The sequence below is a fragment of the Podarcis melisellensis genome (genome assembly GCF_964234715.1).
Source record: "Podarcis melisellensis genome assembly, chromosome: 1".
Taxonomy (NCBI): Eukaryota; Metazoa; Chordata; class Lepidosauria; order Squamata; family Lacertidae; genus Podarcis; species Podarcis melisellensis.
Window position 1 is genome coordinate 111846725 of NC_138528.1, and position 22902 is coordinate 111869626.

The following is a 22902-nucleotide window of genomic DNA, read 5'->3' on the forward strand; positions in this document are numbered from 1 at the left end:
GCTTTTGAACTGCTAGGTTGGCAGGAGCAGGGACCAAGCAACGGGAGCTCAACCCTTCGTGGGTATTCAAACCACCAACCTTCTGATCAGCAAGTCCTAGGCTCTGTGGTTTAACCCACAGCGCCACTCGCGTCCCTCCAGTATGCCTTTACAGGCACACTAAATTCTCCTCCCAGACAATAATTCTCCCAGAGTTCTCAGGCTAGACTTACAAAGTCAGGCAAAATACAGGATATATACTGGGTTGGGGTCCAGACCTGTTCTTCTTCGAACTTATGTCCACAGAAAGGACTCTGTTCCAGCAGAGGCTTCATCTGGAGGGAGTTGAGAGAGGGCAGATTTCCACTCCTTCCCTCTTCCTCTTGCAGTCACCATACATGCCAAGCACCCTGTTTTCAGTGAGATGGCCCTGCTTTCTCTGAGGACACCCCAGGTTTTGTCTTCATCCTGGGGCGCCCTGGTTTCATGCCGTGGTGGCAGGAAGCGAGGGGTGGTGCTCTGGTTCAAATCAGCTGGGCCAGAGCACTAGACTGAAAAAGCAGCCTCTTCTGGTTGATTCACCCCAAAGTGCCAAACCAAAATCCACTCGTTTTTTGTTTTTGCGAACAAGGGTCTTTTGGTTTCGTGCACTTGCGCATGCACCAAAGTTCCAGATCTATCTCTATCAAACAACACGCAATTACCTACGCAGTTTCTATCGATACACAGGGAGGGAAATTAATTTGCTATGAGAACAAACAAGGTGTTGCTAATCCAAGAAGATTAAAAATACCTCCAAAAACTAATGATCCTGGCTGCCAATTGTAATAATATAACATTAATAAAATTATTATTTTTTTAAAAAAAAACCTTTTGTAAAAGATGTGTAGTTTATAGTTAACATGTATATAAAGTGGTACCTCAGTTTTCGAACGTCTCCGTTGACAAACGTTTCGGTTTCCGAATGCCGTAAACCTGGAAGTAAATGCTTCCATTTTCGAACATGCTTCGGAAGTCGAATGGCTTCCGCTGAGCGTATATGTTATTTTTCTCAACTTTCTCTATTAAATCTGCAGACCGCCCTTTGCGCTTTGGTTTTCAAACGTTTTCAAAACTCAAACAGTCTTCCGGAACAGATTACATTCGAAAACCAAGGTAGCACTGTATCCATCTACATAGAGACATTTATCTGTATAGCTATATTATACAGACAGCTGGTGTACTATAGTGGCTAAGAGACTGAGAGGCAAATCAGAAAATCCATGGTTCAAATCTCACCTCTGCCACGAACTCACTACGTGGCCTTAGGCAAGTCACTCTCTCTCAGCATCAGTTCCCCACCTGCAATATGGGAAGCAATAATAATGACTCATCTTGCAGGGCTGTTGTTAGGATTCCAGCTACTGTAAATGACCCACATGAAGCACTATGAGTGCTATACAAATAATACAGTCATATTCTTGATATAAATGTTCCAACTTCTGGCTTATTGCAAAAACACAACGTTCAGATTTCAGCATACACTGCGGATTCAGAGCTGTGGAGATCATAACCAGCGGTTTCAGTGAGCTGGTAGTTATCAGAGCTTTGCACAGTAATACGCATTTCTTCAGAAACTGGGGGCAAAAGCAAGGTTTCATCCTGTGGAACATATACAAAATTGTGCATTGTTTGCTTGTTTTGTTTCTGCTCATTGCAGCAAGGGGCAAGGAGGTATGTGGGGCACCTCATCGCTTTACACCAGGAACACTGTTTGGGCAGTCCCTTTCCTGTCCCTTCCTGCCACTTCCTGGGGCTCCTTAAGAAAGACCTGTGTGACCTGAGGGGAAAAAGAAGAATGGACACCCAGGCTACAGAGGTCACAGAGTGAGGATTCTTTACCCCTGTTGTTCTATATTTATACCATTTGTTTCTTTTACCACACTAAAATTATATACAGTCATACCTCAGGATGAATACACTTCAGGTTAGGCATTTCCGGGTTGGGCTCCGCGGCGACCTGGAAGTAACAGAACGCGTTACTTCCAGGTTTCGCCACTTGCGCATGCGCAGATGCTCAAAATGACGTCAAGCGCATGCACAGAAGCAGCAAAACGCGACCCGCGCACACGCAGTCGTGTGTTACGTTCGCTTCAGGATGCGAACGGGGCTCCAGAACGGATCCTGTTCACATCCAGAGGTACCACTGTATGCCCCATGAGAGAAAGGCAGTGTATAAATGCAATCAATCAATCAATCAATCAATCACTGGAACACTTATCCCCCTCCCATTCCTGGTTTCTGACATTTCACAAAAAGTCGCCCCTACGGTAACACATACTATATGAGGCCGGGGGGGGGGGGGAATCAGAACTGTGAGTTTAGACCTTTCTAGAATTGTTTCTAATTTGACTCCACGATAATGAAACTTGCCAAAGGGCAGGGAAAATGCAAATGCTGGGCTCCACGCAGAACAGAAGCCCGCTTGACAGCTGCCGACAAAGCTAAAACAAATAAATAAAACTTCCTACCTTCCAGAAAGATCGGAATCAGTTCCTGTATAAATCTTGGGCAAGGATGAATTATTAGTTTCCTGGCCTGGCCTTGAAATATTAGCACAGCCTTGCATTGCAGTCAATGGACACTTGCCAGTTTCCTGCCAGCAATGAGTTGGGTTTTCCCCCCCTCCTTTTTCTTTCCCAACAATGGGGAAGTCTGTTCAGAAAGATGGAGAAGGAAATCTGGTGGGGGGGGGGGGCAGGCTGAGTTAACCACCCCAGCCCTGCAACTAATGTAAAGCTGGACAGCTGGTACTTTGGCATGGAATCCAGCTTATTCTACCGCAGTGGAAAATTTAGGTGCAGGACTGTGAGCTAAATCTCCTGCCAAGCTACCTTCTGATCCTATAATCCTATACAGGTCTTGAAGGATGTTGACAAGTTGGAACGCGTGCAGAGGAGGGCAACCACGATGATCAAGGGTCTGGAAACCAAGCCTTATGAGGAACGGTTGAAGGAACTGGGTATGTTTAGCCTGGAAAAGAGGAGACTGGGAGGAGATACGATAGCCATCTTCAAATATCTCAAGGGCTGTCACATGGAAGAGGGAACAAGCTTGTTTTCTCCTGCTCTGGAGGGTAAGACTCAAGCCAATAGCTTCATGGTTTTTTCCTGAAAAAAGCAATGGTCATGGTGAGTGAGGAGAAAGCTTAACCGTGAGCCTGAACCTAATCTTGTGTTCAGCATGGAGCAGAAGTATCAAAAAGATCAAGGAGAAATTCAATGGTTGCAAGCTCCTTCCCGGGAAGCAGCCTATGTCTTGCAGGCCTGGTCTATTGTACTGCTGTCTGAAATTAGAGTTGCCTGGAGAAACTGGTTTTACAACAGTACTCCCTAGAAACTGAATAATAAATTACCAGATACCTTGTCGACCTCTCCGACTGGCAAAACATGGGCTATATACAGAAAGATGCTTTCTTGAATGCCCCATTAGAGGCAATTGGACTTATTTCTAAATGAGCACAGGACTGGGCTGTGGAACTGACTTACTTAAAATCCCAAGCCTTATTTGGGGGGACCCCATGATATACATATTTCTTCAAAAAATTAAACAGTCCTTACATTCCTTTTTCATGTTCTTCAAGAACGCTGGAAAGACCCAAACTCCAGATGTTGACACTTGGAACAGGAATAAGTTTAGCTTTCTGTTGGGTTTGAGCTAAAACTGCTGGCGAATCCAGATTTATGTATGAATTTATTAATCTTTTAATATACGCTGTGGGTATTGTTTGAAATAACAAACGGAGCTGAGCCGTAGGAAGGAACGCTAGCAATGCTTTTAAATCACTTTAAATGCCTAACGGAATATATGGGCACTAAATAACCTACTATTGAACTTGTCTGCACGGGGGCTTTTCAAAAAGAACTTGTCATTTCCTTCAAGCGGGGAAGCCCAGGCAGAAATAGCTGTTTGCATTGTGACAACCAGAAGGCTGAATCAAATACAGTTGAGATGAGCTGCCACTCTTTAATACATTCCTATGGAGGATCAATCTACACATTATATAATGAGAGAGATGAAGAGGTGAGAGACTTCTGGACTGTACTACTTCAGACTGCAAAGGGAAGAAGCAGTTGTCGTATGTTTGGCTGGTCTTCGCTGCAAAAGGAAAAAGAACCAGAAAAAAAAATCCAACATCATTGCTTATAACAAGGTAGTACATCAGAAGGAAATGTTTGGCCCCTTTCCCTGCAGGGCTAGCTTACTACATGCAGGGGGTTATGTTTAAAAAACGGGAGAACGTTGAAAAAATACAAGCACATCACCTGTACAGTGGTACCTCGGGTTAAGAACTTAATTCGTTCTGAAGGTCCGTTCTTAACCTCAAACTGTTTTTAACCTGAAGCACCACTTTAGCTAATGGGGCCTCCTGCTGCCACCGCACCGCCAAAGCACAATTTCTGTTCTTATCCTGAAGTAAAGTTCTTAACCCGAGGTAATATTTCTGGGTTAGCGGAGTCTGTAACCTGAAGCGCATGTAACCCGAGGTACCACTGTAGTCTGGGGTGGTCCTGTCCAAATCTCTATGATCAGAGATACAGCTCATATGATATGTTGTGGGAGGGAGGCAACAGAAGTGGCAGAACCATATAAAAACACCCCTGCCCTTCTAGGAAGTGGAAACCTCCATGTTTCGATTTCCCCTGGGTTCTTACAAGAATTGGTTGTTCTCACATATACCGACCATGCAAGTAGACTGAGTGTATGAGCTCTCAGGTTTTCCCACAACCGAGTCGGGTTTCGATTGTCATAACTGTAGCGGTTACAGTGTCGTCCTCGGACCAGGGTTGAAATCCCCACTCGGCCATGAAACTAACTGGGTGACTTCGGGCCAGTCACTGCCTCTCAGGCTATCCTACCTCGCAGGGTTGTTTCGTAAGGATTAAATGAGGATGAATTAAATGAGCTCCACTGAGGAAAAGGTGGGATATAAATGCAATAGATAAAAGGAGATAAAAAGAAAAGAAAGAAAGAAATTAGGCCTCAGGACTTTCCTGCAACATTCTGCATAATGTGCTGGAATGGCTCCAAGATTGCTTGTAGACAATAACTATAGTCAATCCTCTATATATCTATAAGGCTTATTCCTAAGGCTACAGTGGTTTTTAGAGAAGATATAGGGAAAGCCATGAGGGACTATCTATCTGGTCATCTGGCTGTGTTTGGTGTTTTTTTTTTTGCAAACTTGCAATCCCGCAAAAGCTTTAGGCTCTGCCTTGTTAAGTCATTACGTTATATGGCTTCAGGAAAATGCTGCATTGAGAAGCAAGCTGTGTAAATATTCCAATCTGTATTTACATTTGGTAACGGTGCCCTTGCCTTCTGCAGAGCAACAGACTCTTGCCAGATTTCTAACAGGCATGTGAGGACAGTTTGCTTCTTAAAGAGTGCCTTCTTGCCATATGTCAGAGCAGAGGTAAATTCAGCCTGTGGTTTTCCAGTGACATCATTCATTTATTTGTGGTAAATGTTCCAGCACCCTGCTAATTGGGTTGTAATATCCTGTCCCACTAACATCATTTTATTGTTGTTGTTGTTGCTTACATTGGTTCCAAATGGAAACTGTGGTGCTAATGTGACAAAACCTTTAGGCAAGCAGCGACTATGAAACCAACCAAAGGAAAAATCATTTACAACCCACAAATATTGAACAGGGTGGTGGAAGAAACAGCAAAGGAGCTGGTGAAAATGATATGGTAAATATGCTAAGGAAGCCCCCCACAAATAGTGTTAACAAAAGGTCCCTAGCACTGTAATTCTCTGTGTATCTACTCGAAGTAAGCCCCTCTGATTTCCTCCCAGGTTAAGTGAGGACAGAACCGCAACCTAAAATTTCTTTGTCAGCAATTTATGTTCAAGACAATTCTCAAGAGAATTCAAACTACTTATCTTGCACATTCCCAAATACTGCAGGCAGATAGACTAGCAGGAAAGCATAGGATAGCAAAATAAGATTATCAAAGTTTGCTTGTTTAATATAAATGTTGTCATGAGGGTTTCTAGAGGGCCAAAAGGAAGGGTTTAATCATAAGCCTAAGTCATAGCCAAAGTAGGCCCACTGAAATAAATGAATTGATTTCCTTTGGTCTACTCTCAAGTAATACTAACTTTGGATATTGCCCAAAAGAAATACTAAAAATTAGATAACTTTTTATTATAATTTTTTTAATTGAATTTTACAATTTTATAGCTATCCATTCAACAATTCCCCTCCCTCCACTTCCAGGGTTCTTTTAATTTGCCCACCATTCCTGCATATTTTTATATATCCATCTGATTCAGTTCTTCCATCTTACATCCCTTTTAAAATGTTATACTGTTGAATTTACCTTAATACCACCCACCAATTATGCGGAGAATTTTAGGAAATATAGTGTTCTGTTCCTGAGGGCTGACTCTGTCTTTCGTTTGTTTTGAGGTTTATTTAAATGCCACTATCCCAGATGTTGTAGTCCTAAATTATGCAGCGTGTGGTGGGAAGATCAAAGAAGGGGGCAGAAACGTAATACAGTGGTACCTCAGGTTAAGAACTTAATTCGTTCTGGAGGTCCATTCTTAACCTGAAACTCTTCTTAACCTGAGGTACCACTTTAGCTAATGGGGCCTCCTGCGGCCGCCACGCGATTTCTGTTCTCATCCTGAAGCAAAGTTCTTAACCTGAGTTACTATCTCTGGGTTGACGGAGTCTGTAACCTGAAGTGTGTGTAACCTGAAGCATCTGTAAACCGAGGTACCACTGTACAAATTGAGTTTCCACACAACCAGACATACATGTGCATACAGCAGGGTTGCAGTTGTGAACACACCCTCGGCCACCAAATAAGAGGATTGTTGAGTATATGAGCACAACCTAAATCTGTATTTCTGGTGATTGGCATGCCACATAATCCCAGCTCTGTACCAATCACAATTTAAAGCAGACATAACATTTGCTACATTCACAGGGCAAGTAGCAATGCAAACCATATCCATCTCTCATGCATGACTCTGGCTCCAGATCATCAACTGTGCAGCCAGATTACAAAGAAATGCACTGTGTTGATAAAATGCTACAGCTGCACAGAAACTGTTGTTGTTTTGCTCTCTCCTTAAAAAGCTAGGAATCCCTAGGGCTAGATGAGGACCAGTGTAATGTGTGCAGGTGTCCTAAGCATTTTGTCAATTTAAATCAAGAATGCAGCAGAGACTTGCCAGAAGAGAGACAGGGATTAGAACCTTTCTGCAGTACCATGTCTGAAGGTGGCTGATCGCCAAAGAATTGATGCTTTTGAATTATGGTGCTGGAGGAGACTCTTGAGAGTCCCATGGACTGGAAGAAGATCAAGCCTATCCATTCTGAAGGAAATCAGCCCTGAGTGCTCACTGGAAGGACAGATCATGAAGCTGAGGCTCCAATACTTTGGCCACCTCATCAGAAGAGAAGACTCCCTGGAAAAGACCCTGATGTTGGGAAAGATGGAGGGCACAAGGAGAAGGGGACGACAGAGGACGAGATGGTTGGACAGTGTTCTCGAAGCTACCAACATGAGTCTGACCAAACTGCGGGAGGCAGTGGAAGACAGGAGTGCCTGGTGTGCTCTGGTCCATGGGGTCACGAAGAGTCGGACATGACTAAATGACTTAACAACAATAACAATAGGAAGGATGAAGTCTCAATATAGGAAGGACTATACCCAAGTGGAGGAAGTCAAGTGAGAGACATCTCCAATGCTGCCATATGTCAGGAAATTCCCGACATGTCCTGGTTTTCGAGTGTAAAAATCGTGGGGGGGGGGGGGATTTTTGCCGAATCGGCAAAATGTCATGGAAAACCCAGATGTATGGCAATGGAAAAAGCAGTGAGCTCAAAAGCTTAACAATTTTGGTGGGTTTCTAAAAAAACACTGAACAACTTTGCGGGTGTCATAAATTTAACTTTTAGAAATATGGCAACCCTAGCAATTGGTAGCTATGATGAAGTAAGATGTACATGCAAAATAATGCACAATTTTTAACCCCCTAGAGAATAAAGCAAAATGGATGGCTGCTTTGGTTTACATTTTATGAACCACGATTTCCAACTATATATGGTGGCCCCAGACAATTCCATCATTATATTGAAGTCAATAGGACTTGTAGCTCATGGCTTATGCACGTAGTCAAAAGGAATTTCAGCTGCTGGGTATCTGCCCATCAATCTGTCCACAAGCTGGGGGATTTTCTTGCAGCAGACATAGAGAAGTAAGGCTTCTGTGCAGCTCCATATCTCTCACCCCATGCCTGCACCCAAATCTGTTTAGGAGGGAGGATGGAAATGTCAAAGCTCTGAGGTTTCTTGCTACCAGTTAAAGGCCAGGAACTCAGCCAGGTGTCAAGGTGGTGCTGTGTGGCTCTAGCAAGGATAGAGTCAGGTTCTGCAGGCATGGCATACAGTTCCCTGGAAAAACAGGAGATGTTGCCAGATGGCATCCAAGATCACCTTCGATCTCGACTGTGATCTTTGATCTTCTTTATTTTGAAACTAGCAGCATTTGCATCATCCCAGGACCTATTTTTTTCAACACCTTTAGACTGATCTCTGGCTGGCATCAGTCATTTCCTACACCTGCAAGTCTCAGATTTCAATTTGGCAACTGTTCACCATTTGAACAGTAAAAAATAAATAAAAGCAAAAACTACACACTTGTGCAGTGGCAAAGTATTTATAAAGGACTCATGTGTTAAGGACTGCAAGGAGATGAGAGGCCGATTCCAATTACAAACCTAGAAGAAAATATACCAAATCGGTTAACTGGTAAAACGAAACATGGGGCTTTACATTCTGAACAATTGCAATCCCTTATTATTCACGTGCAGATATTAAATACACGCATAAAGTCCAATTCAAGTGAGTGAATGGTTCCTTCTTGGCTTTCATCCCGGAACCGTAGGGATAACCCAAACAGTTACAAAATTGCTTTAAAACAAAATTTAGAAAAACACGGACAACTCTCAAAGGCCAAAGCAGTCTTTAAACATGGTCAGCGTTCTAAAGCAGAATGGGTGGTGTTGATCATGTCTGCTCCCAAGTGAAGTGTGCATTTTCAGAAATTTCCTGACTCACGTAGGGCTGGGCAATCCAGACTTTTCTCCTTATGGCCTCTGCTATCAAATCACCGCAAGATTCAGTCAAACAGGGTGGGCTGCAACTTACACACAAGGGCATTGTTAGTGAAAATTTGCAAATATCTGACCAGCTTTGCAAGTAAAAAAAAAAAGTGTAACAATACAAGCAGCTTAAAAACAAAACATAACAAATATCTGTGTAGTGCATCTAAGCAGTGTGTGTTAACTGTAAATATAATTTACATTTTTCTTGCTGTAGACGGAATACATCCTCGGTATGGAAAAAGGTGTGTGATATTTATCTCCCAAGGCTTCTGATTTATTTATGCCACATGTAAGTAAACAAACATTTACATAAGCCTTTAAAACAAACAGGTACAAGGAAGAAGCATTTCTTATTTGTTTCTCTGAGCCTCCAATTGTAGCATATCAATATAAGGAAAGCCCTTTTCGTTGCCGAATACAAAGTAATGCCATGTGCAGAATATCACTTAAAAGTGACAGTGCATTTGCCTTTCTAAAGCTTACAAAAAAGAAAAAAAGAAAAAAATGCCCCAGAAACCTGCAAACATCAAAACTGCCACAGGATAATATTTTGGATAGATAAAACAACATTTTCGAAAATGCAATCCTGCGTGTAAATGTGAGGTTATATATTCATTTGCACAGAGTAACACTCACTCAAACGACTCGTTCAGTTGTGAAAGAATCCCAGTCGCGCCAGGAAACATCTGCTCCTGTGTAATAAAACTGGCCAGAGCCAAGCAGTTTGAAGTGCTTGTTGTTGCCCAGATAGCAATCGGTTCGCAGCCAAACAACATACAATGAACTTGCCTGGAATTATGACCCTGACAATTACAGGCCACATAAGGCAAATGAAAGGATTTTTTTCCCCCTTTGATTAAGGCCTGCGAGTACAAGATGAACAACATCTCGCTACCACTGCGTAGATGAAAAGCTACTGAATAAGATCTGTCGCGGTTCCCCTACTGCCTTTGTCTTCAGAAGAGATAAGTCTACCCAAAGTCTTTAATGGCTATTAGGCAAAAAGATAAAAACAAAATATTTGTGCCCAAAGGTGGTAAGACTCTGGAGGACTAGATGCCAGGGGCAGACGACAGCATAGGTGCCAGGTTCCGCCCAAATTGGAGGTGCCCGTCGCACGTGTGTGATGTCATGCACACGGCACACACTTGTGATGCCACGTGGCAGGAGGGGGCCACAAGGCCCGCAGCATATGGGGCCCTGCCACAGCTACGGGAAGGCCTGACGAGGCCCAGCCCCTCCAGATTGGGGAGCCCCGTCCAGATAGTTTGTGGGGCTGAGGTGTCCTCAGCCCCGCAGAGTTAGCACCTATGGATGACAGGATTTCGGAGTTGAGGGAAGGAAAGTGGTGCCTTTGTGCAGCGCTGTGAGCTTCCAAAGCCATCTGGGGAAAGGGCCAGAGCTCAACAGTAGAGCTCTGGCTTTTCATGCAGAAGGCTGCATCCCCAGACAGGGCTGGTGGTGAATTATGGTCTGAAACCCTAGAGAGCCACTGCTAGTCAATATCAACAATGCTGAGCTAATTATACTTGTATAAGGCAGAGACGCAGGTGGCGCTGTGGGTTAAACCACAGAGCCTAGGACTTGCCGATCCGAAGGTTGGCGGTTCGAATCCCTGCAACGGGGTGAGCTCCCGTTGCTCGGTCCCTGCTCCTGCCAATCTAGCAGTTCGAAAGCACGTCAAAGTGCAAGTAGATAAATAGGTACCGCTCTGGTGGGAAGGTAAACGGCGTTTCCGTGCGCTGCTCTGGTTCACCAGAAGCAGCTTAGTCATGCTGGCCACATGACCTGGAAGCTGTAAGCCGGCTCCCTCGGCCAATAAAGCGAGATGAGTGCCGCAACCCCAGAGTCAGCGGTCCCTTTACCTTTAAGGCAGGGGTCCCTTTACCTTTAAGGCAGAGATACCTATGCTCTTACGGTGCTGCAAGGAAAATCAATGGTGAGATAGGAATTGGTCTAATCCAACCAGACAATTCTGAGCATCTTTCTGTATATATCTTTTGATTTTTTTAATAAAACAAATCATACATGCTTTTTCTAGGAGGGGTGTATTATTTGGATCAGTATTAGAGGGGAATATTCAGCCTCTCTATGAGCATAGCTGCTGGATATGGGACAATTTGGATGAAATAGCAAAATGCAAAAAAGTATTATCTGTTCCCAAGCAAGGGCTGGACTCCCGAGTTTTTATGCAATGCTTGGTCATTCCAGAGGCTTCCTACTGCTTGCCTGTGTTAGAAACCTCTTGGCTTAGCTGTCTCAGGGGCAGGGTGAGTGGGTATTGTTCCTGATTACGCCCCCCTCAGAATTCTGTGCCCCGGGACCACCGTCCCTCTGCCCACCACGCTACGCCACTGGCCAAGTAGCAGGTGGACCCATCAACACTACTGCTGCTATGGTAGCAATAGAGAGAGAGAGATAGAGAGAGAAGGGGGTCAGGGGAGAGCAGGAAGTCAGGCAGAGGGAAGGAGAGGTGGGTGCTGGTGGTCATGTCACAAAAATGAAAATGGGGAAACAGCAGATGGTCTGGAGGCCACTGATCAGCCAATGGCAGTGCCCCCCTCAGACAGGCTCTCTAGTGTCCATGCACGCAGCCCAAACTGTGTATTCTTCTTGTGTACAGCTATATGCACAAAGCCTTTCCTGCTGCAGACTTTGCTCTGTATATCCAGATGCTGGAGCAAGACTACCCCTGCTCCCAGCTCACTCTGTGGCCATAATTTTTGAGGAAGGGTAATTCTTTACATCTCTGTTACACTACAGCTTGAAGAGGTTTCTGGGGGTCTGGCCACACGCCAGAAGCTATGGTAGCTCCGAGGTTTCGTGAGACTCTTAATCTCAGGGTTGTGGGTTCGAGACCTACCATTGAGCAAAATGATTCCTGCATTGCAGGGGGTTGGACTAGATGAATGCTTGTGGTCCTTTCCAACAACTCTGCAATTCTATGATTTCAAAGCTCAGAGGAAGTGTAGTTCAGCAAAGAGGTGTCTCTGCCCCAACACCTCTTACCTACTCAGAATGGTTATCCTTACATAAACATGCCTGTGAGTCTTAGTTTCTGGGAAGAGGACAATTAGAATTTAAGAATAATGCTGGATGGAAGCAGGTGAAAAAGAAGAAGCAGAACAACTAACTCACCCTTAGAAGAGCAACAGAGATGTTTTATTGCCTCTGAGGAAAAGTGTGCCAACCGATTTAAATTACAAGGCAATAAAAAAGTGAGAGAAATGAATTTTGCTCTTCGTTGTGCTCCTCCCTGAAGATCTCTTATTACCCTTACTCAGCAATGTCATAAAGAAGGGAAATGAAAACAACATGCAGGAAATAAACCGTTTTAACCATCTAACCCACTTCATAAATGGGATTTAACTAACAGCCATGTTAATCATCACTTTTAAAAACAGGTTTTTTTCCTGCAAACGTGATGCCAAAGCCTTTGGAAAATATAATGAAACTTTTCAACACGCTTAAACTAAAAGCACTAACTGCAGCTTGCCAAATAAACAACTAAACTGCAAGGATGTGTATGAGCACATGTCCGAAAGACCACCAAACTCCACTTTAAAGAAGTGGTTATTGTTCTCCATAATGCTTACATGAATGAGAGACTGAAAAGCAGACAGATAAGCAAGCAAACGACCTTTCAGATTGAAAACGCTTTCCAGTCTGGTCACCTGCAGGTGATTTTACAAATCCAAATTAAAAAAACAACAACCCTAAAATAATAAACAAAGGAAGCAAATTTCCAAGAATTCACAAATATTGACATTCCCTAGTATAAAGGCAGCTTCTATTTGCATTTGCAACCAACTCCTTCCTCTCCACTGAATGCCTGAAAGAGAATTTAAGAAACAGATATAGATGTAGATAAACAGATACACTTGCTGCTTCTTATCTGCTCTAAACCTTAGCACATGTGAAAGAAAACCCCAGCTTCGGAGGAGAGAGAAGGTCTCCTCTCAAATGCTCTGTGGTTTCAAAAATCCTCTTGTTGTTTCTTACCATCTCTCAAACTCATTTTGAGTGAGAGGTTGGAGGGAGGGGGCGTGTGGGGCTGGGCACCCTCCTTGCCAAAGGCCTAGAGTATCCTTTCCCTTGACGAGCAGATCTGTGCACACACCAGATCCGAAGTCCCTCAGAATAAGAACATGTCCTCCTCTTCCTATTATTATTATTATTATTATTATTCTACATCACCAAACGCCATGGAGCTTCCCACATGAGAAGTGTCTGTTCTGTTTGTCTTTGGAGCTCAGAGTGAACTGACTATCTGGAGCTCTGCCTCTGGCAAGAGATGACCATGACCAAGTCTGCCGTTCTGTCATTCACTCTGTCACATCGATTGAGGTTGCTGCGCCAATTCACATGTTGCGAGAGCAGAGTGACAACGGTTAAGGTGACACAACAGATGCTGGGGGAGGCGAACACCTGCAAATCCCTGACTTCGACTACAGCATTCCTTTGACAAGAAACTCGGAGCATGTGTATTTCCTGTTTTGGACTACAGTGGTACCTCAGGTTACATACGCTTCAGGTTACCTACGCTTCAGGTTACACACTCCGCTAACCCAGAAATAGTGCTTCAGGTTAAGAACTTTGCTTCAGGATGAGAACAGAAATCGGGCTCCGGCGGCGTGGCGGCAGCGGGTGGCCCCATTAGCTAAAGTGGTGCTTCAGGTTAAGAACAGTTTCAGGTTAAGTGCGGACCTCCAGAACAAATTAAGTTCTTAACCTGAGGTACCACTGTACCTGGATACCAACGACAGATTTTATAAAAAGGTAGTGCAGGGGTGGAGAGGCTCCAGGCCAGACACTGAAGGCAGCCCTTCCAGCTTTTCTGTTTGGCCCTCTGAAGCCTTCTCAAGCGATGACTCCCACCTCCCAGGTCACACCCTCACCATCCCAGTTATGTGCCCTCTTCTAGTCTTAAAACTGTGCTAAACTCTTCTTTGTCAAGGTGGAGGTGACTGTATGTTTGTATACAGAAGCCTCCAGCTTTGCATGGCTGGAAGCACAGGTGCCATCTCGTGCCGAAGACTGTGGGCGTCCACAACGAAGGGCTTCAACTTCAAAGCCCATGGACTTTGTGGGTGGCCCAGCCCCCACAAATAAATTACTGTGAGTGTCAAAGCACCCACAGCCCCCTGGAGTTGGTTCTAGTGGCTGGAAGGTAGCCTACTCAAAGGCAAGAGGTATACGCTCTGTTGCTCCACCCACTTTGGCCTTTGGCCCCACCCACTGGCCTCCAGGCTGTAAAAGTGTTCCTCACTCCTGATGTGTAGAAAATACATGGTACAACCCCGTATGGAGCATACCACTTCAGAGTGCGGGGGGAAACTGCATATTTGAAGGCTCTCCCCTTCCAATTCGCACATCCCTGGAAGGATGCCCACAGGCTGGAAAATGTTTCTCTGCCCCTGATGTGGAGGAAATACATGGTACAATCCCATAGGGAGTGTACCACTTCAGTGTGTGTGGGAAGATTGCATATATGAAGGTTCCCCACCCCCCCAATTCATACATCCCTTCCTGTGATGGAAATCTAACATGTCAACAAGAAAGTATGATATTCTTCTTCCCCACAAAAATGTAAAAGCAGGGAGTCGGTTATCCCCCTAAAAAAAATTTGCCCTGCCAATAATGACCTCTTCTCACTGTACACACCAAATTTTTGTGTCAAGGGGGAGAACTTTCAGCTCAGCCTTAACTAAAAGCAATTTTCAGTGTAATCTCGTACATTTATTCAGAAGCAAGTCCCACTTCAATCAGTGGGATTTACTGCCATGGAAAAAAGAGAGTTCAGGGTTGCAGCCTTAGACAACAATTGATGTTCAGATTCAGTGTGGTTTAACAGATGTGTTTCCAGGCTCAATGACATTTTAAAATATCTCAGGCTGAGTAGATATAGCAATATCATCAGGTTAATTTACTGTTCTTTCAAGCAAAGAAGCAAGTCTCATTGTCCGTTTCAGTACCAGCTAAATAAACTCTCCAGCAGGATGGAGTGATTTAATTCCGTCATGATTGAAGACACCAAGTTAAAAGGAGAAAAGGACTAACTCAAGTTACTGCCCTAAATCAGTTTCCCCATTTTGTCATTCACGTGTTTCCTAAACAAGCAACATGCTAGTTGGTTGTAATAAATATTAAACCACATTGGTTTGCATCTAAACAGAGCCTTTATGCTGCCTAGGAGCATTGTCCAAAATATCTGACCACACAGCCAACATCTTTTTGCACTACAGAATCGTATAAAGGGAGCCAACTGCAAAATTTCTTTTTGATAATGTCTGCATGCTTACATAGATACTAAGCCAGTTCACAGATGTAACGGCAAAGGGTCACAGTCAATCGCAGAGTTAAGTACCACTAAGATACTGACATAAACGTGGCAAGTCTGTAATGAAACCCACAACAGCTACGAACCTGAATACCGTATTTTTCGCCCTATAGGACGCACCGTCCCATAAGGCGCACCTAGTTTTTTTGGGGGGGGAATAAAGGGGGGGAAATTATTTTTCCCCCAGGCGCGGGGCTGGGGCGGGGGAAGCCCCCAGAACAGGCAGCTCTCTGCAAGCCGTGGGAACCTAGCGCCGGCTCCCACGGCTTGCTGAGAGGTCCGCGAAGCCTGGATGCGCTGAGCTCAGTGCGCGCAGGCTTCAGCATGCAGGCAACTCTCCGCAAGCAGCGGGAGCCCAGCGCCGGGCTCCCGATGCTTGTGGAGAGGTGTGCGAAGCCTGGAGAGCAAGAGGGGTTGGTCGCACCGACCCCTCTCGCTCTCCAGGCTTCAGCGAAAGCCTGCATTCACCCCATAGGATGCACACACATTTCCCCTTCATTTTTCGAGGGGGAAAAGTGCGTCCTATAGGGCGAAAAATATGGTATATTTTTACTTGACCTATTGGTGCTCCCTTAGGTTTTTGATGTATGTTAAATGAACTGTTAATTGTTGAAGGGGTGGGTGTAGTGTGAGGTTGAGGTGCTTTTCCTACTTTTTATTATGTACTGAATTCTACTACTTATTTAGACATTTTTATGAGCATAGAAGTATTTGTGTAAAATGTCTATATAAGTTAACTGACTATGGCTACTATGACTATGAATCCTGCAATATGTATCCTCCCCCCCCCCCCCATCCACTGAAGATCCTCACATAGTCAGTCACTGAAACGTTCCATGTTAACTTTCCTGAGCAGCGAAAGGGTACGAATTATGCCCCCGTAAAACCACTATGCCCACTCCTCGCTTAGCCTATAACAAATCTACCTAATAAATGTTTAAACCCATCTTCTCAGCGAACTGTATACAATCTACAGATTGTAGATACTCCTCCCTTCCCATTCCATAAGACATTAATTTACTCATCTTAAACATATGTAAACTAGTCACATTTCCACATTTCATCTAATGTTCGGTATCGCTCCCGGTCACCCGCCCTCCCTTTTACCTATTTTATAGACAGATACAGTATATGAGTTATGTTGTTAACTCAGTCTTATCTTGTCCTAGAACCAGGAGTTGGCCAAATCATTTTGTTGCCTGCACTGTTAAACTATACAACTTTTAGATGAAATCCAAAGGCAGCCCATGTTCAGTGATGTTTTTAATGTTTTATTTTTCATTATGCGTTTATAATTGTTGGAAGCCTCCCAGAGGGGCTGGAGCAACAGAGTCAGTTGGCCGGGTTATAAATTGTTGTTGTTGTTGTTGTTGTTGTTGTTGTTGTTGTTGTTGTTGTTAACAGCTCTGGCCTCCCAAGGAAGAGTACAGCCACAGGGCTCACTCAAGAGGATGCCCTCAGAATTTGGCACCTGAGGCGATTCCCTCATTCTGCCTCATCATGGTTGGTCTGGCCTCTCTCTCACAGGAGGGCCGCTTTAGGGAGATAATACTTGCCTAAAAAGAGGCCAATAAATAAGTAACTGTTTTCAGAGATCAAAACAACCAGTAAGTTGCAACCTTACACCTGGAATTAAGCCCCATGGAACTCATTGGGACTTACTTCTGAGCAGACATGCACAGACTGCACTGTCAAAGTGCCGCTGTTTTCTCTCACACATGTCAATCTTTTCACTTCTTTGATGCCTAGCTCTGTTTCCACCTCCCCTTGTCTCTCTCTCATTCCCCACTCCCACCCCAGCCCAATGATTTTTCTTTTCTTTTCAGTTATACCTTCACAGCTATACATAACATTAAATCAGACCGCGGCTTTAAGTGCGAAGCTTTAAGCATTTCAAGCATGTAATAAATATTTAAAACAGACGCTAAAACAGGTGCGCTGTGCAATCATGCTTTGTTCCCCTCGGTCTCTCACAAATCCATAGCCTTCCCATTCCTCCCTCAAAAAATTCCTCCGCTGCCTCTTTCGCATCTCTGCGGGGTGTGGGGGCAGCAGGAACCACAGAAAGACCCTTTTTACTTTGCTGTTGGTTTTGAACATAACTTTCAAAAAGGAAGCACAAAAGTACTGAGTCCATTTAAGCAGCAAGTACTATCAGGAAGCATCTTGGAAGAGCCTTCCAAAAATGCTTAGATTTGGGGACAAAGGAAGCTCATTGCAACAAGAGCAGGTGGCATTTGCCCGAAACGAATTTTGCCCTTCCACTTACTAGTTGTTCCTAGCACCCATGATTCAAAAATAGAGGTGAGGGAAAGGCACAATACAGTGATTCATTATAGAAGAAGAAGAAGTTGTTGTTGTTGTTATGTTACAGGTTTTGGCCCAATGCATTCTAACAGTCCCCAAAACTCCCAGCTACTAAAAGCTCTTTCAGTCTTGTTCTTGTTAAGTTGTGGGTGAACATATCTGACGACACAGCGATTCTTCAAACAGCTCTTGTTTATTCACAGGCCAGAACAGAACTGAACTGAAGGGTTCAGCCAGCCTGCTTATATAGAGCTCCAGAACAACGTAATTCTAACAACTTTCTGTAACTATCCAATCACTGAACGTCACTTTCGATCCCTTATTTGCATATGTGGACCTGAACTATCTACAGTATCACCCTGCTGGCCCAGGGTGAGAACTTCAGTACATAACAAGTCTAGTCCCAGATGAACTGAGGTTGCTCACGGTTGTTCCTCAGTAGTGAGAGAAGATGCTCAGTGGCTTACTGTATTTTTCCATGTATTTTTCCACACCCCCATGTATAAGACGACCTCTATTTTGGGGACTCCAAATTAAGGAAACGGGGGGAGATTGCCCAGAGTTATTGAGCTTTTTTTGGGGGGGGGATAGTGATAATCGCTCACTCGCTTGACCAACGCTGCCAATCGCATGCCTTGACAAAGCCGCCAATCACCTGCCCAATTGCCACAACAGCAGCCAATCATCAGCAGGCCTTGCCGCAGCCACCAATCACCTGCCCAATAGCCACTGACAATCTCCTGCTCGCGGCTGCCACCAATTGCCAGCCCCCGCCCCGCACTATCCGTGTATAAGACGATGCCCAATTTTAAGCATTTTTTATAATAAAAAAATCTTCTTATATACGGAAAAACACTGTAAGTTCATAAGGCTGTGCCTCAGTTAAGATGCTTGAAAAGAAGCAGGATAAGCTCAGCAGTGGCGGCACTGGTAAGGGCAATAGGGACACTTGAAAAGTATTCAGGGAGGCTATGAAGATGGGGTGGTGAGGGGTGTGGTCTGGGGGGGTGGTCCTGAGGGCCAAATATAAAGGTCTAGAGGGCTGCATTTGGCCCTGGGACTGAGGTTCCCCACACCTGCTCTTATCCGTTGGGTGAAACACAATTCTCCTTCGGAGATGATGTGGTGCCTTAAGTGTGAGGGGGGTCTCATGGTCTGTAGCAAAAAGTCCTGCAGGGAAGAATTCAGAGTCCTGACTGCCTGCTTGGGTCCTCTAATGCCGGCAGAAATAACAGGTAGGCAAGGTGCACCGGCAGAGCCAGAACACGAAGCCAAAAACCAATGAAAACAAGTGAGCATCAAGTTCTAGCAATGAGCAGAATTCCATCCTTTTGTTTAAAAACAGACAAACACTAAAAAGGGGGAGATCTCTTGCCATGCAGGGACATTAAAGATCAAACTGAAGCTGATGTTGTTGTTTGATTCAATTCCCCATTTCCCTGCAAACTTTAAAATATATGTATATCATGCCTCCAGATCTTTTCTTTTGCAGCGCAGCAGTGGCAAGTGCAACTACGCTTCCTCTTTAAGAAAAAATGGAATCAAGGCAGCCAAGGGAGAGAGAAGGAAGAGCTGTGTTTATGCCGCTTGTAATCCAAGATGGACTGGTGGCCTTCGGTTGCCTTCGGTCTCTAAGGAGAGATACCAGCTGCCTCATTTCTTCCAAACCCTGCTAATAATGGCTGGGCCAAGCAATTCCAACAGAGAGGAGGAAACAGAGCTGCCCTTCTATCAGAATAAAAAAAGAGTTTCAAAGACCCACTTTGAAACAAGGACAATAATAGCTGTGTAATCTAGTCTTCTCTGTTTTGCTTTGGTTTTCCGCCTCCCTTTTTGGAAATGCACCTTTTCTTTCCTTAAGCAGAGGAATGCTCATTTCACCTCAAGGAGGAAAACTCAAAACCCCGCCGAAAAACGAGCAGTAGGGGCCATATAGCTATCAGGTTCATAGGAAGCTGCCCTATATCAGGGGTCAGGCAAGTTGCCATCGCCAGCTGCCCAATTTCCTCACTGCTTGACAAGACAGCACAAGACGACAAGACGCTGCATGCAGGAAACCTTTAAGTAGTCACTTGGCAAATGGTCACTTGTAAGAAAGGTCAAAGTCAAGTCAGCTGCAGTACATAATCTCACCCACCCACCCCCGGACAGCCAGCAAAGAAGGAAAGTTAAGGGAGGGGAACTCTCCCAGGCACCCGGCAGCACAACTATAAGTAATAATTCCTGACGTATCACCATTCTCACATACGAACCTGCCTGGGTTTTGGGTAAACAGTCTGCATTCGCTGTTAAGGCAGTGTCTGGTGAGCAGGTGTTAACAGGTACAGGTGTAACACTAAACCATGGCTAAAATAGAGCACTGCTGCAACGCGCTCCACGTGGGGCTAACTTTGAAGGTGACCTGGAAACTACAGCTAATCCAGAATGAGGCAGCTAGACTGGCGACTGGGAGCGGTCACCGAGACCTTCATTGGCTCCCAGTACGTTTCCAAGCACAATTCAAAGTGTTGGTGCTAACCTTTAAACCCTTTAAACCCTAAATGGCCTCAGCTCTGTAAACCTGAAGGAGCATCTCCACCCCCATCGTTCAGCCCAGACACTGAGGTCCAGCTCCGAGGGCCTTCTGGCAGTTCCCTCACTATGAGAATTGAGGTTACAGGGAACCGGGCAGAGGGCCTTCTCGGTAGTGGCGCCCGCCCTGTGGAACGCCCTCCCATCAGATGTCGAGGAAATAAACGACTATCTGACTTTCAGAAGACATCTGAAGGCAGCAGCCCTGTTTAGGAAAGTTTTTAATGTTTGATGTTTTATCGTGTTTTTAAGATTCTGTTGGGAGCCGCCCAAAGTGGCTGGGGAAACACAGCCAGATGGGCGGGATATAAATAATAAATTATTATAAGAAAAGGGAGGTGGGACCATGCCAGAGAAGGGAAGAAAGCAAAGGGAGTCTGGAATCTGCCCATTTGCAAACCATCATTTGCAGTGAGTCAGCATTAAGCCGGCACCACGTAACAATGGAAAATACATGCCTGTCACTATTCACAGTGTGAAGACCATCTAACAACAGAGGCACATGGACCACAGAATTTTTTTTACATTCATACACCATGCGTGGGAGGCATTCTTTTTTTTTTTTTTTACAGTGTTAATGAATGAAAAGTGTCACAATCTGAGCCTTTCAACTTCCCTCGCTGCTAATGGCTGCGTTACTTACACAAGGCTAACAGCGCTGCCCACTCTTCCTTCTCCTTTCCTCAGGAGTTTCTGACATCTGAGTTACTACCCTTCTCAACTTTTAAGCCCTTCAGGCGACAAAAAAGAAAGCTGCTGTCTACACTTTAGTTTTACAGTTCCATTAAAGGTTGACCTGCAAACAAAAAAGAAGAAAATCATGGGACTTTAGTATCAAGTGCTGAATGAGTATGAAAAGCAGTCAGTCCACTATGAAGGTGAAAATTCAACCATTTGTTCCCTACAATGAAATGAATGAAGGCTAAACATGTTTTTTGCTGATACCGTTGACCACAGCATCCTCCTGGAGCATCTCAAGGAGGTGAAGGTGGGCAGCCTTGTGCTTCAGTGGTTTCACTCCTCTATCCAGGGCCACTTCAAGAAAGTAGTTATGAAAGGCTACTGCTTAACACCATTGGAGTTGTCTGATGGTGTCACACAAGGTTCCAGCTTGTCCTCCATCCTATTTAACATGTGAAGTTCCTGGGAACTGTCACCAGGAGATCTGGAGTGGAGTGTCATCAATATTCAGATGCCACCCAGCTCTATCTAAAACAGGAGAGGTAGTTCAGGGGTTAATAGTTTGGTGCCTGCAGGCTGTGATAGGCTGGATGTAGGCAAAAAAACCCCTGAACCTGAATCCTGAAAAGACAGGGGCGTTATGTGCTCCAAGTTCTCACATCCAGAGGGTGTAAAGATGGCCTGTCCTGGTGGGGACTCCATCTCCCTGGAAAGAGCAGGTTCACAACTTGGGTAGTGCTTCTTGTTTCAATTTTGTCCCTGGAGATTCAGGTTGTCAGACCTGAAGTCTTTTTCTAGTGCTGGCTGGTTCATCTATTATGGTACTTTGGGGACAAAGATGGCTTGGCCACAGAATCCCATGCTCTGGTAGCTTCCAGACTGAATTATTGCAATGTGCTCTACATGGGACTACCCTTGAAGATGACTCAGAAACTTCAACTGGTCCAAAATTCAGCTGCCAGAATTCTGGCCGCAGGTTTTTTTAGAACACATATAACTCAGGTTTTGTTTTTTTAGAAAAAAAAGCTTAAGTGTTTAAAAGCCCTAAATGGCTCAGTCCCCAAATATCTGAAATAGTGCGCCCTTCCTTACAATATTTCTTGTGCAGATAGAATTAACAGTGCAATTTGTAAACATAGATACATTAATGTCTTCATTACTATGGCGCTAAAGGTTCACCCCTTTTGATTTTTTAGCACATGAGAAGTACTTATTCAGAGGCTAAATATCAGACACACATCTTCAAAGTACCATTTTTGTGTCTGTTTGCTGCCACTGTTTTCCCTCAAAGCCCTGCTTCAATTCCACTTTTAAAAAAGGTTCTCCACCCTAGAATGAGCTAGCCTGCACAGGACACCAGAGTTTAGGTTACTTACATGCAGAAATGAGCCCCCAAGGCACCCTGCTGCCCCAACTTGTGTGGAGCATTTAAATGGGAAGAGGAGTTTATGCGTAAAAATGCTTAAAATCCCTCCATCCTCTTCTTCGTGATGAAGGGGGCATGTTTGCAGGCATAATCTCACATTAACTTTCTATAGTTTCTGAGGGATTTGTTATTGTTCCCTGCTGAGTGGAGTGTGTACATGTTTATAAAACAGTGCATATGAATATGTGTGTATATATATATATACACATATACATGCATCTAAAAAATGAATTTCAACAGGAAATATATCCTCCCAATGGGATATTTAAAAGTGTGTACATATATGTGTGTACATATATATTTTCATTTTCCCCTTAGTAGGAAAAAAGGGAATAAAATACAGCATTTTCAAAATCCAACACAAAGTTTCTTTATGGCCTTAACTACTCAACAGGCAGTCAAACATATTCCTAGCAGACATAAAACACAC

At 44.3% G+C, this 22902-nt stretch overlaps 1 protein-coding gene and 1 long non-coding RNA gene across 5 annotated transcripts in view; both read right to left on the reverse strand.

Moving 5' to 3' along the window:
• Positions 1-22902, reverse strand: part of LOC309363683 — a 365021-nt gene that overhangs the window by 31268 nt on the left and 310851 nt on the right. The gene's annotated exons all lie outside the window — the stretch shown is intronic.
• The window catches only part of UBE2E3 (ubiquitin conjugating enzyme E2 E3), a 90166-nt gene that overhangs the window by 29925 nt on the left and 37339 nt on the right, over positions 1-22902 (reverse strand). Inside the window, exon 4 of one of the 4 annotated variants that reach the window (XM_081899046.1) lies at positions 20907-21161. The exons of the other annotated variants lie outside the window; for them this stretch is intronic. Within the exon in view, the coding sequence (XP_081755172.1) occupies positions 21083-21161 (79 nt within the window). The 3' untranslated portion in view covers positions 20907-21082. Of the gene's footprint in view, positions 1-20906; positions 21162-22902 lie in introns of those variants that run through there. 4 annotated transcript variants of the gene reach the window in all.